Source organism: Phaenicophaeus curvirostris, chromosome 21, assembly GCF_032191515.1.
Source record: "Phaenicophaeus curvirostris isolate KB17595 chromosome 21, BPBGC_Pcur_1.0, whole genome shotgun sequence".
Taxonomy (NCBI): domain Eukaryota; kingdom Metazoa; phylum Chordata; class Aves; order Cuculiformes; family Cuculidae; genus Phaenicophaeus; species Phaenicophaeus curvirostris.
Window position 1 is genome coordinate 8,747,736 of NC_091412.1, and position 17,709 is coordinate 8,765,444.

The window sequence follows — 17,709 nt, forward strand, 5'->3', positions numbered from 1 at the left end:
ACTAGCCCCTGCTTCATTAGACAGCCCTCTTGGAAGGCAGGAAGCACACATGTATGCACAATGTCCGTAGCAGCAGGACTACAAAAGGGAAGGAAGGCAGGATAAGCAATTAGGATGCAGGATGTGGAGAGCATGCAGAGCAAGGCTGCTGTCATGAAATCACCGCTTGACAATTCTCAGGAATCTATTTGTTGATGGTGACAATAGCAGCCAGGCCATTTATCAGAAGCAGCAACCAGATGCAGCCACACACATGCATGTGGCTCAGGGAGGAAATGCAATCCTGCCATCCATGAAACCCCATTCTCATCAGTGCTAATGTCCCACCAACCAAGTCCTGCACTGAGAGCAAGGTGAGGTCTGTTTGAAAGAGGTACTGCCTGTGGTCATGAGGTCGGACAGCACAGCCAGGCTGAGCCATCATTACTGGATTTATGATCCCTGACTTCAGCACAAGAGAACACCCAGGAGTTAAGAAAGGCAATTCAGAGACTGCTTCAGCATGGGAACAGCAAGGGCCTCACTTTCTCAAGCTACACCATCAACTCCACAGAAACAGTCAGCCCCTTGGGGTCGCTGGCTGCTTCTGGGGCTGCTGGGGTCTCTCCTGTATCACACAAACATCCCTGTCAGTTCTTGTCAGCACTCAGTAATGTGCACTGCACAGGGATAGAGCAAAGCACAGGGGAAGGGAGCCAGGCCTGCTGGATGCAGGCTGGGAGTCACTGGGGTTTCGTACCTCACAAACACGAGATGCTGCTGGGAAATGCAGCAGGACTGCCAAACTCCCCATCTTTAAAGGCAGCCAGTGTAGGATGACCACAGACACAGCTGAGGCTAGACCTCCAGCAGGACTGAAAGCAAATGGAATTCTACAGCAGCAAAAGTATGCCTGTAAATTAAATAATTCAAGCTAGCGAACTCCCTCCAGAGGGCTCGGCCAACTAGAACATAAACTCATTCACTGCTCCCAGCAAAATCCCAGGGGGCTGCCGCAAACAAGGGAAAACCTAACTCTGCTGCCAGCAGCAGTTTCTGAGCCATGCCATCCACCAGCCACGGGTGCAGCTGCACAGCTCGGCACCTTCCCCAGCCTCTTCTGGAGCCACTGGGGCAGCTGCTTTAGCACAAGCTGCATTTACCACAGACCGTGTCAGTGCCTGCATGCACAACAAGCCTTGAGGTTCAAAGAAGGCACAAGAAAAGCTTGAGCCATGGAGAGAAGGAAAACATCACATCCTTCCCAAACCTTATCACCTGCAAACAAGCAGCATGAGAGAAGAAAATAACTGACCTAAGGGGTGCTCTGATTGATAGTGGCTGAGCTCAGGCAGCTAGGAGGGCCACTCCTCTGTCTGCACTGACCTTTCCTTCTGAGGGAAGGGGACAAATGAACGTGACTCTACCCAATGCGCTGCTGCTCAATGATGTCCAATTTCTCCGCCTTGTGGATGACTTCCAGAATGACCTCAAGCTCCTGTGGGCTCAAAGCCTGCATCTTCCTCTGCTTCTCAGTCTGGAACGTGTGCACTGACCAGCCCGTCTGGAGCCTGTGGGAGGGGGTGGAGAGAACAATTTAGCTGTGAAAGGAAAGCAGAAAAGCCCTGACCTGCCCCACAGGCCAAACCTGCCAGGCACACAGAGCCTGTTCTGTGTCAGCCTTCCATCAGAGAAATCTACTCCCCAGCTAACGCCTAAAGCACGAGTCTTTTCTCACTAACCAGATCACCACACCACTTCTCCAACAGCATCGAGTGCTGCACTGACTCTCTCTGCCCTCTTGCTTCCCTTTCTGCTCCAGGTTGTATTTTACCTCTCCATGTCCTCACTCTTGTTTGACTCTGCCCAGCGCACCTCGGGCTGCCTATCCTGGGGGTACCCTTGCTAGCACAGTGCCAGACACCACAAATGGCAACAGCAGACTCCCAGACAGAGGGATTACCCACACCCTCCTCTCTCCAGATCGCATATTTCTAAGGTCCTCAGGTCAAACACACAAACCACCAGGCATGCTTAGAAATACACACTTGGCAGCTTCCTCCCTTGGTCTAACCCAGGCCCCCAGGAGGACTTCAGCAACCCCCTTCCCTTTGTGCCTCACGTACAGCAGCTGAAATTTCTCCTCAGCTCACTTGGGCACAGGCAGAAGCTCTCACAGCTCAATTAATTACCATTCAGTAGGGGTGCAGAGGTGATTGGATAAAGCCAGGGCTGCTAGCAGAATGCAAGGCACTATCAGATACAGCTGTGTTAATGAGGCTTTCAGGTGAAGGTTGGAGAAGGGGCAGTGGTGTGGGCAGTGGCGTGCACTGTTCACACTCAGGCAGTCCTCTCAGACCCAGGGTGACCTATTTTCTAACACTCTGCAACAAGCTGACCCCAGAGACTCAGACAAGAGCAGAGGTGGCAGTGGCATGGTACCTGCTCCCAGAGAAGGACAGCATCTGAGAAACAAATGCAATTCCAGTGCTTGACTCAGCTCCATTCCTTTTGTCTTTAGGTTATGCAGTAATTTAACTTCAGAGGAAAATGAGACCAAATGACAAGTTCCCAAAACAAAAGACTGCTTGCAGCTGGGCAATGCTATCAATTATATTTAGGCTGCTGCAGAGATGTGAGCCTACCTCCAAGCCCTTCCCTTCACTCAGGGGAGGGCTGGTGGCACGGATTCCCACCACACACCAGCCTTGCTGCAAACTCCACTGCAGGCTGGAAACTCTGAGCAGCAGCCAAGCGCTGAGCCCCAGCTTAGCAAGCTCCTGTCCCATCCAAGGAGCACATTTCTAGTGCAGAGGGGTCTGCGTGATGGGCTGTGGTCGAGGCCAGTGAGCCAGTGCTCCACAGAGATTCTGGGAAACCTTTCAGGCCTGAGCCAAGGCTGGAAGGAGGTTGGCGAGGACTCACTTAGCACGCAGTGCCAGCTGCCGGTCGTTGGGGCACACCCACTGGCCCGTCCCGCTGCCAAAAATCGTGTAGGCCATAGCACCAAGCTGGGGAGGAGAGGCAGGGATCACACCTGTAAGAAGCAAACACCAGCATTGAGCACAGTTGCCACCCCACCCTTAAGGAAGCTCGGCACAGCCTTGTTAACCGCTCTTCTGGCACGCAAAACAACGGTGATCTGGCGGCATCACACACGGTGGAAGTAGACAGACTCTCCCCCACAGACAGCGAAAAAAACACCCCATTATCCTCATAAAATATAAGCCAATAAATACCTTCAAACACCTTGAAGACAAGGCTGGAAGTTTAGATTTTATAATACTCTGAACAAAAGCCAGAGACTCTTTGTCAGCTCTGATGTTTCATTTCAAACTAGGGAAAAGCATTGTTTGTAATAATAATCTCTGCCCCATCACCTCTAGAGCCCCAGCGCTGCAGTGCTGACAGAGAAAGACACCCTAAAGGACACAAAGAAGCCACAGTTGCTTTTTTTTACCTCCTAATGGGGTAACAAACAAAAACCCACGCGACAATCAGCATGAATAGTGGCAAGTCATTTCGTTCATTAAAACTGCCTCCATAATAGCCTGATATTTATAACTACAGCCTACAATAGCAGCTTGTTTGCATTCTCTGATGTTTAAGACAGCACCTCTTTCAGCAGTTCTACTGCAGCTCCTGTAACCGGCACGATCACAGCAGTGATTCCTGGTGTTCAACAGCAATTTCACCATGAACTGATCAGTAAAGGCAGCAAGAACCAACTTCCACGCATTCTTGGGAGGAACAGATTCCCAAAAGAGACCCTGCAGCTAAGCAGCTCTAAGTCCTACCAGCAGCTCACACAAATGGAAAGTGCCAAGGGACAGGCACAACCAAAAGATTTCAGTTGAGGCAAAACTAGCTTTGATGTACTGAGCTTTTGTCCTGCTGGATTTACTTTCCAGCAGAGCAAGAGTCTCATAACCCTAACAAGTTTCCAGGTACTAACAGTCGACTTTCCCAGATCAGACACTCGCCACCTTTGAAACCGTAACTGCAGGGCAGAGATAACATATTTAATGCTGTTTGGCAAACACAAATCTGATACAATAGCAGGCAAGGTATATCACCTGCCAACTGTGCAGCAGTTCTCAAGAAAACACGTGTTCCGGTCTCAATCCATAGCACACTTACCCCAGTAATGCCTGTGGTTCAGTGTGCTGCATCTGTGCTTGCTATCTACTGCTGACACACAGAGCTTTCTGCTCCCGTGCCAGGCAGGGAGGTATCGCAGGCTGCATGACCTTGGCCCTCTCACACAGGCAGGCACATGGCCTGAGCAAATCCATCTCTTTCTCCTTAGGCTGAGCTCACGTGTGCCACACTCAACGCCCAGTGCAGAAACGCTAACTCGTCTCAGAGAACTGACAGCTACCTCCTGCCAAATCCCACATCAGCCTTGAGAGTCAAAACGCTTACAAACAACAAACTGGTTCCTTCCGCTCTAACCATCCAGTTTCTGAGAAGAGTCTCCAAACTCAGTGCTTACGACAGACAGGAGAGAAGAGGAGGAAATCCAAACGAAGCAGAGGTTTCTGTCAGTGCAGGAGGACAGATGCGTAAAAAAGTGAAGGCTGTAACAATTCAGCATAATGCTGAGCAGCATGAGCTGACTGCACAGCAAAGCGAGGCAAGGAGGGGATAAGAAGGTGCAAGAAAGATTCAGAAGAGGGTTGAGACAAGAAGGACACACAGAAGTGTACACATAATTTTTTAAACCTTTACTACATCAGTTAAGGTGATCACTTTTTAAAGGGATTGTCTCTAGAAGAAATCCTTGAACCCTGGCATCCCCGATTTACCAACTGCTTTCTCCACTCTACTCAGTGCCACACACACTGTGGGCTTGCATTTCTATTTTGTCCTAGAACACCTCCTGCTCTTTTCATCTTGTTCATGATCTCAAGCAAGGAGAGAACACAGTCCCCACACACATCCCACAGCAGCTCACACACAGGGGAGTGATCAAGCATTAACCACAAAAGAATACAGAGGTTTTCACCCCCGGGCCAGTGTCAAAAGCAGAGAGAAGCTAAAATTTCATGCAAAACAGCTGAGCTGGGTTTTTCCAGATATTTTCCAAGCCTGTGATGTGCTGTTACAGGATTATATGCACATGTACCCCCCCCCCCACAAATGAATACATTAAGTTACTCTTCAGAAATATCACATACTCTTCCCTTCCCGTCACACACACCTGAAGAATAGCACAGCCTACGCAATGTTCACTGGTGAGGCTAAAAGCACACAACCATACAGACGTGACCAGTGCTTGGCAGCTCTGGGATGTTTAGAATAAAAGCTAGAGCTGGAAATGAGCCCCAAACCATGGTCAGGGCAGAGAAGTGTGCCAGCGGCTGTGCTTTCAGGGCAGAAAGCAGTGCTGAATACATCTGTCCCTCCTCTGCAGAGCTTTATCTGCTCTAACAGAGCTGAAGGCAAGTCAGAATAGAGCACAGCAGCTAAGCATTTTTCTCAGGAGAGATTAAACTCATTCTCCAGCCTCATTCCTTAGCGCTTTTCTCAGCATGACTGAACAAAAACAAGCAATGTCACGCTCTTTTGCCACTTGTTACTCAGCATATGCTGTCTGTTTTCCACCATTCCCTATGCAGCATCTGCATAGAGAGAAAGAAAACAAAACACAGCCCAGAGTTCCATCACATCCTAAACCAGTCTCCAGATAGATTATTCCCTAAAATATTTACAGGAATGTTTTCTTTCAGCAGCATTGGGTATCTGCTGCTCCCTCTGATGCAGGCTGGCATTGCAGGTGGCTTTGTGCCTTTGCCTCTGAAAAAAGCCTAGTGTGGTTTGACACAACTACCTTGGGAAAGAAAACAAGAATGACATGGGACTGTGGGCCACAGTCTGCTGGGGTGGAAACAGGAGCACTAGCAGGACTGGACAGAAAGGAATATCTTGCAGAGCCACAGGAATGATGCCAGAGACATAGTACCAGTATCTGGAAGGCATGAAGCATGCTCCCTCTTATCTCTGTACAGGACAAGAAGTACGGTGCAATCAGCATAATCAGAAACACCAAGATAGCAAAACCACGACAGCCTGGGGAATCATTTCTACGGGCTGTGGTGAAACACCCCTCTCTTGCAGTCAAGTCTCCTTTGTGTTCTCTCTCAAAAATACTCCAGTTAGCACCTACCAAGCCGAACCATCCCCTCCCCATCCTCCTCTCAGTAAGCTAAAAAAGGGCAGAAGACGCCAGTCTCTAGCAGCAAGAAGATCCACAGCTCTTGGCCCAGCTGCATACAGAATAAAGCAGAAGCACAAGTACTCAGCGTCACAGAAAGAAAACTTCCCACTCCAAGATTCCGCTCTTTAATTGAATTAAGAATGAAAAGGTGTTTCTTACCAATACTCTGTGACCTGCTTTAAAAACACTCCACCAGTTTGTTCCTTTCCTGTGATGGAGGAAGTCATGTGAAACAACACCTCATTAAATCTGAGTCCACCCGGCTGCCCTTGGCACAGGAGCTAAGGGGAGTGGTGCAAGGAAGGAGCGCTGCCCCGCAGCGAGACAGCCCTTTGCATGGGGCCGGGGGCACTTCAGAGGATGCTTAACGGAGAACATCTCTGCCTGCAGCTCTGATGTAACACCGCTTCTGATGATAAGAATTGGACTCTCCAGCCAGAAAACAAGGCACCTGAGAAAATTACTTCAGTCTGCAAGGGAGAAGTCTTCTAGTGGGGTCTGAGCAAAGGGAACAGCGGCAAGGTCACACTGCTCCTTGACCTCACATCCCAGCAGAGAGACCACAAGACAGTAAAGTGAGCAGGATCTTTCCCACTGGACAGTGCCCACTTGGCCTCGAGGATGAAGCAGTGGGGCAGCAAGTCCTCCAGGCACAGGCTGGGGAGAGGCAAGCACACTTCCATGCCACCTCACCCCACCAAGCAACCCTGCCATGGATCCTTCAGCAGCGACACCTTCCCAAAGCATCAGTAGAGCAGCAGCGGGAGGTGTTCCTGGATGTGCTCCTGACCCAAATTCCAACCACCAGCACAGTTGGCACCAACTACCACCAGTGACAGTGATGGCAGAAGGTTGCTGTGTTGGTACATCCCACAGCTAGTCCTGGCTGACAGCAGTAAGCAGACACAGCCCTTTGACATGACGCTCAAAAGCAATTCAGGCTCTTCTGTGAAAGAAGGCCAGTTTTCTCAGCAGACAGATCATGTGTATTTACCTTAACAACAGAGCACAGTCACAGCAGGCCATGCCAAAGATCCAGTGAGTACAGTACCTGCTATCTGATCAGCTCCAGGAGCAGATACACAAAAAAGACCATAAGAACAAAGCACATAAAAGCAATACTTTTCCAGAATACCCTCCCAGCCTCCGGAGATTCCTGGATCACGCACGCCCTGAACCAGTCAGTAGCTCCATTTTTAACACCCTTAACAGCTTCCTGTCCTAAATTTATCAGTTTGCTTTTTTAGTTCATGTACACTTTCAGCATTATTTTGCCACACCAAGTCCCTTCCCCACTCCTCCACCTCAAACACATTTTGACTTTACCTTGGCTACATCAAAGTTAAAATTGAAGGGTCTTGTTGACTTTGAGGTAGTCATTGCAGCAGAAAACACCTCCTGATGGCAGCGAAAGCACAGCCTGCACGAGCCCTCCTGCAGCTGGGCTGATTACAGGTGCCCACAAAGCATGAATTCCTTGGAGTCCTGCAAATAGAAAAATGTCCTGTACAGGTCCGTAAGGCACTCTCCAGTCAGCTTTCATTTGCCTGGTTATTTCAGCTAAAGCAACTCGTGTCTATATTAATTTGTTTTTATAGGAAATTAATTAGACAATTTTTTTTTTAAAACACTTCATTTAAAAAATAAAAATTAAACAGTTGGGCAGAGACAAGTTCCCAATTCCCAAGCCGAGCTGTGCCAGTATAATTAACTCGCCTGCTTGGAGGGCATCACCTCCCCCAGGACTCCCAGCTTGCACCAGGTACCGTGCTGGTCTGTTTTCCCTTTTAGCTGCTGCTTCCTCAAAGAGGCAGCGTAATTACTCTCTGCTCTGCGCACCAGACCCCATTATCCCCAGGAAACCTTAGCAACTAAGTGAGTGTTTGCTCTTGTTGCTATGACAGAGGATAAATAACTAGTGGAGATAGATAAGGTTAACCTGGCCTCTTCCTCCCATCCACCACTGGCCAGTCCCTTTTCCTTCCAGGCACAAGTCACACAGCAGGGAGACAAGAGCAAGCAGGCAGGGAAAAAAAAAGCTTTTTAGTCCAGAGGCAAGTCCTCCTCTCATGTTTTAAAGATCCCAGTGCCACAGTTGCATTTCAAGGCACACAACTGTTCTAAAGTGACACAGAACCACTTCGGGCTGTAGAAGCGTGGCAGAAAACACACACTTGACTTTCAAGACAGAGCCAAGCCTCAGAGTCACAGCAGGGGAGTAACTGTGCCTGCACAAGCGCAGCTCTGAATCAAGGCTTCATAAAAGTTTTTCTCACACACAGACCACTTTGAACTGCCCCTTCATGCCTACATCAAGCAGTTCTTCATTCCCTCCAGTGGCCAAGGAGCCTGCTATAAGCATTGACATCCTATAGGTGCTAAGCAGGCAGGAAGCACAAGGACAGCAGAGCCAAGCAATCCTCCTCACCTCCCTGCTGCTGGCTCTCTGGAAAGGAGAAAGCACACCAGGACATGGCTGAGAAACAGCCTTTTTCAGTTCCTTACCACGTCAAATCCCCACTGTCAGTGCAAACCCTTAAGAGCAGATGGAGATCCAAGCGACACAGGGAATCCAATACAATCAGACTCGACTTGCAGCTCTGCTGCCTGGGCCAACAGAAACAAGGAAAACACAACGTCCAGATAAACACTACAAAGCTTTGGCAAGTTTTGGGACAACAACTTAAGAATCCAATCAGACAGACTTTCTACTCACCTGTCCCACCGTGAAGGCTCACTCTAAGCAGTACCAGCACTGGAGAAATAGGGAAAAAAACCTCATTGAGAGACTTCTACTTGATTTCGGTTGGCCCAGCTAAAGGTAAACACAACCCAGCCTCAGCAGATGGAAAGGGAGAGACGTGTCACTACCATGTAAGGCCAGGTTGGAAAAGAAGCAAGTGGGAATGAGATTTGAGGGGGAAATTAAGAAGGTGCCGGTGCACCAGAGCTGCTTCCCAATCCTAGCAGTAATGGCAAGGAGCCTAACTCCTTTTAAGATACAGCTTGTTAAAAAGCTTATAAAATACAATGCCCTAGAGGGCCATGCCAGTCCTAGGAGTGGGAAGATAAAATCAGCTCTACAGGAAAACTGACATACGGCACTAACGATCCTGTATTAATGAGGCACTTATTAGCATGGCTACTTGATATATGGCAAGCTATAAAGAACCAGGTTTTGCCCAACCAAAGCAGTCTTCTGGCTCCCCAGCACCCTACGATGCTGGGGAGGAAAGCCAGCTCTATTCCACCTGCCAAGAGGTATCTTTATTTATCAGACTTTGGCCCCATTTCCTTCTGATCCCCAGCCAGGCAGGTGCATTGTGCAAAGTGAATAATTCATGAAGACAGCATGCTCTTTCCGACTCACGTTCTAGGGCAGGTTGATCTGGCAGAGGCCTAGAAGAAGGAAATTAGCATCTAAACGGCCAATTAGAGAGACTCATTTCACTACTCTGATATGCTAAAAAGCTCAGGAGGCCTTCTGGGCTGGAGGTTGGCAGGGTGGAATCTGCACTTCCCAGCCTCCAGAAGAGCATCAAGCTTCTTAGAAAGAAATGGACATCGCGGGGATGTGCTGAGCATGGGCCAGCGTTTATCAAGGAATCCCTTGCAGGAGAACCGTGTGCCAGCTTCTATCATGAATGACCTCAAGGGAAGCAGGAAAATCACATTCACAGCTGACAGAAAAACTGCTGAGCAGCCTGACCCCAGGCATCACCAAAGACTCGCTATTCAGCATAGAGTCATAGAATCATAGAATAACCAAGTTGGAAGAGACACACCGGATCATCGAGTCCAACCATTCCCATCAAACACTAAACCATACCCCTTAGCACCGAATCGTTTGGTTGGAAAAGATCTTAAGAGATCACCAAGCCCAACCATACCTGTTCACTACTAAACCATCCCTAAGCACCTCATCCACCTGGCTTTTAAGTCCCTCCAGGGATGAAGACTGAACCACCTCCCTGCACAGCTTCGGCCAGTGCCCGAGAACTTTGCTGATCATAGAATCATAGAATAGTTTGGGTTGGAAGGGACCTTAAACCCCAACCAGTTCCAACCCCCTGGCAAGGGCAGGGACATCCCACTGGATCAGGTTGCTCAAGGTCCATCCAACCTGGCCTTGAACACTTCCAGGGATGGGGCAGCCGCCGCTTCCCTGGGCAACGAGATGAAGAAATTGATGAAGAATTCTTTTCCTAATATCCAACCAGAACCGGTCTTGGTTTGAGTCTGTTCCCTCTCGTCCCACCACTTGGGAGAAGAGACCAGCACCCACCTCTCTGCAACCTCCTTTGAGGTATCACAGAATCATACAACAGTTTGGGTTGGAAGAGACCTTAAAGCCCATCCAGTTCCACACCCTCTGCTAAGGGCAGGGACACCTCCCTCTGGATCAGGGGCTCCAAGCCCCATCCAGCCTGGCTTTGAACCCCTCCAGGGATGGGGCAGCCACAGCTTCCCTGGGCGACCTGTTCGAGTGTCTCACCACTCTCAAGGCGAAGAAACTCTTCCTAGAAGGAGCGACGAGGTGTCCCCTCCTCCAGGCTGAACAGCCCCAGCTCCCTCAGCTGCTCCTCACGCCCCCCCCGGCGCTCCAGCCCCTTCCCCTCCTCTAGCTGCGCTCCAGCCCCTCCAACTCCTTGCACCGAGGAGCCCGAACTCGAGAGCCCGGGACTGGAGGCCCCTGTGGCCTCGTTCCCCGCTGCAGGAGCTCAGCCGGGACCCCGCGGGAGGTTCCCCCCCTCCCTTCGCCCCCACCTACCCGGCGGCCGCTCCGGCCCCGCTGGGGACAACGCGGAAACACCGACCCCCCCCCCAACCCCCACCACGGGGCCCCGCGCGCCCCCTGCCGGCACCGCCCCGCAACAGCCCCCGGCAAAACCCGGCCTGGAGCACGCGGGGCGCGGAGCGGAGCCGGAGGGGAGAGGTGCTGGGAGGAAGGGGGAGGGGGGAATGAGGGGAGGGGGGAGCGGAAAATGAAGCGAAGGAAAAGGAAAAGCGAAAGAAAACGCTAAAATTGGAAATCAAAGCAAAATGTCCAAACAAAATGAAAAAAAAAAAACTAACAAAGAAAACAACCAACCACAAAAAAAAAACCAACAAAAAAACCCCCAAAACAACTAAAAACAACACAAAACAACAAAAAAAACACAACAAAACCCCCAACCCAACAAAAAACCACAAACCCAAACAAAAAAACCCAAACTCAACAAAAAAAACCAAACCCCAAAAAACTAAGCCCAACAAAAAAAAAAACCTACAAAACAAACCCAACAAAAAAAACCCCAAACCAACTAAAACCACACAAAACAACAAAAAAAACCAATAAAACCCCCAACCCAACAAAAAAATCAAACCCAAACAAAAAAAAAACTCAACAAAAAAACCCAAACCCTGAAAAACCCAAGCCCAACCATAACAAAAAAAAAACCAACAAAAATATTGAAGCCCAACAAAATAAAAAAAACAAATCCAACAAAAAAATTGGAGCCCAACAAAATAAAAAAAAACAAACCCAACAAAAAAATTGAAGCCCAACAAAATAAAAAAACCAAACCCAACAAAGAATCCAAATGCAAACAAAAAATACCAAACCCAACAAAAAAGACTCAAACCTCCAAAAAAACTAAGCCCAACAAAAAAAAAACAAACTCAACAAAAAAATCCAAACTCCCCCAAAAAACCAAGCCCAACAAAAAAAAAACAAACAAACCCAACAAAAAATTTGAAACCCAACAAAAAATCCAAATGCAAATGAAAAGTACCAAACCCAACAAAAAGACTCAAACCTCCAAAAAAACTAAGCCCAACAAAAAAAACCCCAACAAAACAAACCCAACAAAAAAATCCAAACTCCCCAAAAAAACCAAGCCCAACAAAAAACCCCAGAAACTAAACCCAACGAAAAAAATCCAAACCCAACCAAAAAATTCCAAATCCAACCAAAAAGCCCCAAACCAACATAAAAATACCAAACCCAACAAAAAACCCCACCAAAACTCATACAAAAAATACCAGACCCAACAAAAAAGACCCCAAACCAACCAATAAAGACCTAAACCCAACTAAAAAGACCTAAACCCAACTAAAAAGACCCAAACCCAACTAAAAAGACCTAAACCCAACTAAAAAGACCTAACCCAACCAAAAATGACCTAAACCCAACTAAAAAGACCTAAACCCAACTAAAAAGACCCCAAACCAACCAAAAACCCCAAACCCAACAAAAAACCAAACACCCAGAAAATCAAAACCAACAAATCCTGCAAGAATAAAACCAACGAAACCAAACCAAAACAAAGTTAAAACAAACAAAACAAACCCCTCAAACTAAATAAAAACCCCAAACAGAAGTGTAAAGCAAAACAGAAACACAAAACAAAAAAACCCCAAAACAACTAAAACAAAAATAAAAAAGAAAAATACACCAATACCAAAACAAAAAAAGACACCAAACCACAAAGCCACCCAAATGAAACTCCCCCTCAGCAATCAAAAAACCCCAAAAAGCAACCAAAAAACCCCAACCCCTTTGAAGCAATAAAAATAACCCCAAGAAACAAACTAACAGAAACACAGTAAAACCCAACTTGACCACAAAAATGCATTTTGCAGTGAAAAAAATTGTTCAGGGCAAGAGCACCCATGACAAAGGCTGGGGGTGCCGGGCTGGGTGACCGCAGGGAGCTCGTAGCTTATAAAAATTAAGGGCAAAGCAACTCTCATCCAGACATCACCGCAGGAGGTCACCAGGGATCAGCAGCAAGTCCTGCTTTTATTATGGGGAAGCTGTTCGTCCCTGGACTGCTGCGTCTGGGCTCCCCATGGCAGCGGGAACTGAGGTTGTAACTTGGGTTACCCAACGCGGACCCAACGTGCCAAGATCAACCCAGCCAACCTGCTTCCCCCACCTCACGGAATCACAGAATCATAGAATAACCAGGTTGGAAGAGACCCACCAGATCATCGAGTCCAACCATTCCTATCGGACTCGATGATCGGGTGGGTCTCTTCCAACCTGGTTATTCTGTGATTCTGCACAGCGAGCGAGGGACCGAGCGGCTGGCGTGGGGTTTCTGCCGCTTTCAACAGTTGCTTGTGGTCTCCTCCCTCCCGCTTCTTCATAATACGTCTCGTTTTGGGGGTTGTACGAATGGGAATTGCTGTCCCGTGCAGCAGAGGGAGGGAGAGGGAAGCACTGGGTGAAGTGTCAGCCTGGGATTGTACGGAGATCGCAGAGAAACGCACAGCAAAACAATGATTCCTTTGCACTGGCCTGCAAACACAAAAATTAGAGCTCATTGCTGTCTAAATGTTAATGTCTAAATGTCTTAGTGTTTGATAGGAAGGGTTGGACTCGATGAGCCGGTGGGTCTCTTCCAACCTGGTTATTCTATGATTCTATAAATGGTGCGTGCAGGGAGTAAATTTGCCAGGTGATAGGAAGGAAGGAAGAGAAAAAGAGGGAAGAAAGAGAAAAATAGAGAAGGAAGAGAACAGAAACCCTCAGCCTGTCCTTCCCCTGCCTGTTCAGAGCCTGTTCTTGGGAAACCTGGTGGCCCTACAAGCCCCATCGCTTCCACGCACACACAGGACCTCGGGGTAAGCTAAGGGACCCTAAGCCGCTTTTACCTAAATGGAGTTAAAGGCTGAGTAAATATTTTGCCTTTTGGGTTAAGCAAGTGTTGAAACGTACACCGGAGGAAGGAAATAGCATTTGCATCAATACAGAGCCTGTATTTCTGAGGCAGAAAGCAGTTGAAGATGACATTTTGCAACAGGGCAGTCCTCCACGCAGTCAATAACATAAATAAATTAAACACACGGCTCAGCCAACTTCAGGAAGAAGACAAATTACCTTATTTAACCAGCAGCACTGGCAGGAGCAATAGGCACAGGAAACGAATGACACACAGCTCAAAGCCTGTATCCATTCTGCTGTTAATTTGCTCGTCGGGATCCCCGCAGAACCACAGACGCTTTGGAGTCCGACTGCAGGGCTGGGCTGCGGTAGCTGGAAGTGACAGAGAATAAATATGACGTTACATTAAATATTTTAAAAGGCTAAATACGCACTTTATCTTGATAGCATGAAGTCAATTTTTAATACACTTGTTTCTCAGAAAGGCAGCACTTGCAATTCCACCCAAAGAACCCTTCAAAATCTCCCTTTTATCGATGATGGGCTTCACTGAATTATTCACCAGCTCGCAGCTGCCAGAGATTTGAAGCACAGACACGACAAGGGCTGTAAGGGATAGCAACCTCCTCCCGCAGGCCCATCAGCAACGCTGACAGTTGCACCGCGGATGCCCCGATCCGATCCATCCTCCTTCCAGTACAGCACATAATTGCACGCCAGGGAGCAGCCTTTCCGAGTCACTGTCGGACAGGCACATCTCTCAAGGAATGAAAAATAAAGACCACCATTTTCAGAGAAATATTAAACTCCTGGGCAATGAGGTGTCCTCCAGAACTACAGATGCTTAGGCGCAGCCCTTTCACACAGCAAAACAATCCTAGCTGTAGTATAACAGTTCTAAAGTGCTACTGGGAATGATTCCCAGTTTAGATGCTGGGCTGGTGGAAAGGGTTCTGGGATTCCCAGTCTCAGCCGTGTCCTGCTGGTCTGCTTTCTGCAGGCTGCCTGTTGTTTCTGGTTAGATCAGGGCTTCCTTCAGCTAAGGATGCTCATCACCCATCTGTTCAGCATTTGACACAAGAATTCGAGGGGACAATAAACGTTTTAATACACAAATAATAACAGTAGCATGAATTAGGAGCAGTTTTAAACACACAGAACGACCAAAGGCCAAAGTGGCCGCTGCTTGTCTCTGAAAGAACATTTCCTAGGAAGAGGCTGACAACAGGGAGCTGCCTTCCCATCACCATGACCTCCAGCTCAGCCTCGCTGCTTTGTAATTCGCAGCGAGAAGGCTGGGATTTTTTCCTCCATGCCGTTATTCTGATTGCAATCCCCTACTATGTGGTCCTCAGTGATTCAATTTGTAGTCATCCCTCTAATTATCATTCCTCAATAAAAAGGTCAGTGATTCAGTCCTTAATCTGAAGAGAAAACATCTCGCCTATAGAGCACACCCGCTCAAGACTGTGTAAGACAAAGGAAACGCTTAAAGAATACTGATGCTTCATAGTAAATTAAGCGACTATGTTACTCATTTCAAAGACACACTCTCCATTCTGATCCACTGCGCTTTTTGCTTGCATGAACAAGTCTCCAGTCTAATTCTCTTTTCCTTGTCCAAGGTAAGCCTACAGCATCAACTATAACTGTGAAGATCCACTTTCTGACTCCAGCTTAGGCTGGGCTTTGAATTTGAAGTTTCTTCGTGTCACCAGATCTGTATAACTGCTTATACAATTACTGCTTTTTCCAATCCTATCAGGCATGTTCACAAATCTCCTCCCAGAGGCACCTGCCTGTTGCGTTACCCAGATATTAGACTGAGTGGGGGGGAGGATGGGGTCATCATAACACCCCTGTGTCAACCAGGGAGACAAATACAATGGTATCTTTATTTCCTTTTACACTCAAGCTAAAATTAAAGAGGACAGTATGAATATTCAAGCAAATCAAAAGACAAATCTAACCCTTACACATACAGATTAGATCTTGCTTGAATGCAATTACCCTTCCTGGCAAGCGTTTACAAGTTGGATGTCTCTTTTATGAATTCATGATGTGTTTATTTTTAAAAGATACCTGCCTCCAAGACACAGTTAAGCCTTCAGAGGACTGCAAAAAGTTTGTTCTTGGTATTTATACAGTGAATTGCAGGTGTGACACCCACTGCGGCTGGAGTCTGGCTGCGCCAGGCACGGAAGAGTTTGAGACCCTCAATCTAAACAGAAAAGAGGGACAAAGAGAAAAGTGACAGAAAGCAGAGAGAGGAGGAGAGATTTGCTTGGCGATGATGCCCCTTCAGAATGAAATTACCGGCTGCCAGGGACCACTTCTCCATCCAGCATCCTCCTGGTTTGCTGTAGCATCAGAAGGGGGGGTTAACCAGGGGAACGTTGCTCCTACCCATCCTGGTGCTCCAGGGAAGAGCTATCAGAAGATCATTTTCTTTGTATGTAACTCAGGCCAGCCACTACCACGGGGATCTAATTTTGGCTGGCAAGTCAGGTTTTATCATAATAAAATTAACAACCACCACTAGCTACAAGTAATCCCCTTCCCTCAGCTGTTCTCCAAAAATATCATACTCGCTTTTCAGTCTGGATGAATTATTTACATCCCATCCCTGCCATTGCTGCTTTCCTTGCCTTTTTGCCCCGTGTCACCAGCCCTTTCATCCACGCGCAGGCCTTGGAGACCTGCTGGCTGCTGTACGGCATTAGTAATAACAATCACTGTGAAACTCCTGCTCTTGACACTTTAAAATCAGACCATTAGCAGCAGCCGGAGAAGCGCTGCTTGCAGCCCAGGGATCCGCTGTGGCAGCAGCCTCCCGGGAGCCTGATTTCATCACAACCTGTCTGAACGCGACCGCAGGCGTCTGCCAAATTTCACATCTAAATAGATCAGAAGGAGAGGAGGAGAGAGGCAGACAGGGAGGGCGAGAAAGAAACCGAGCCAGGATTAAACCTCATGTTATTTCTAGGGAGAGGACGACAACTAAGCGGCGCGTTGCTTCTGCAAGTGTTGCTAGAGTTCCTACGAAGGCTTTTCATCCAGGCTCACCTCCGAAGGAGACACAGTGATCTCCCTTGCTGGTGAGGCTGTTAGAGCGCTCACCACCACAACGCAGCAGCAAGGGCAGGAGAGCTGAGGACCACACCGGCTCCAAAACGCTCAGGAGAGCTATTGCCACCTCAGAAGCTGTGTCAGATGTACCTTCACCGGGAAAGGTGGAGGAGAAGGAAGAGAGAGGGGGTTTTCCCCCAGCACCTTCTTTTACAGGGCTGAGGCACCTTGAAGGATGCCAGCAGCCCGTCTTCCTTGCGATTTGGGTTTTTCTCCCTCTTGATGTTTCACACACAGAGCTGGGATACTTCACCTGCTGCCAGGGCTGTGCTACCGCAGACAAGCCAAAACTTTCAGGCGAGGACATATTACCTTGGGCCCTGGAGACCTCACTGAAGGGAGAAGAGGGGAAAGGGAAGAGGGGAAGGCAGCGGTGAGATGGAGGGGAAGAGCTGAGGGGAGATGGGGGGAGAAGGCTCAAGTGGAAGAGCTGAAAGGAGATGGAGGAGGAAGGCACCGAGGGAAAGAGCTGAGAGGAGAGGAGGTGGAAGGGAAAGATCTGAGAAGAGATGAAGGAGGAAGGCACTGAGGGGAGAGGAGATAGAGAGCAAAACCTGAGGGGAAATGGAGGGAGAAGGCTCAAGGGGAAGAGCTGAGGGGATATGGAGGGGGAAGGCACTAAGTGGAAGAGCTGAGGGGAGATAGAGGAGGGAGGGGAAGATCTGAGAGGAGATGGAAGGCAGTGAGGGGAAGAGATGAAGGGAGAGGAGATGGAAGGGGAAGAGATGAA

General features: G+C 48.3%; 1 protein-coding gene across 6 annotated transcripts in view; it reads right to left on the minus strand.

Annotated features, from left to right (window-relative positions):
• Positions 1-14,219, minus strand: part of RPH3AL (rabphilin 3A like (without C2 domains)) — a 45,707-nt gene extending 31,488 nt beyond the window's left edge. The window contains exons 1-4 of one of the 6 annotated variants that reach the window (XM_069874294.1): positions 14,067-14,219; positions 7,526-7,684; positions 2,905-3,016; positions 1,407-1,550 (exon numbers count right to left, since the gene is read on the minus strand). In XM_069874294.1, coding sequence (XP_069730395.1) covers positions 1,407-1,550; positions 2,905-2,981 — 221 coding nt within the window. In that variant the 5' untranslated portion in view covers positions 2,982-3,016; positions 7,526-7,684; positions 14,067-14,219. Of the gene's footprint in view, positions 1-1,406; positions 1,551-2,904; positions 3,017-7,193; positions 7,270-7,525; positions 7,685-8,704; positions 8,805-10,966; positions 11,034-14,066 lie in introns of those variants that run through there. The other 5 variants (XM_069874293.1, XM_069874295.1, XM_069874296.1 and 2 more) reach the window with 5 other exon arrangements.
• Between the last annotated feature and the right edge of the window lie 3,490 nt (positions 14,220-17,709).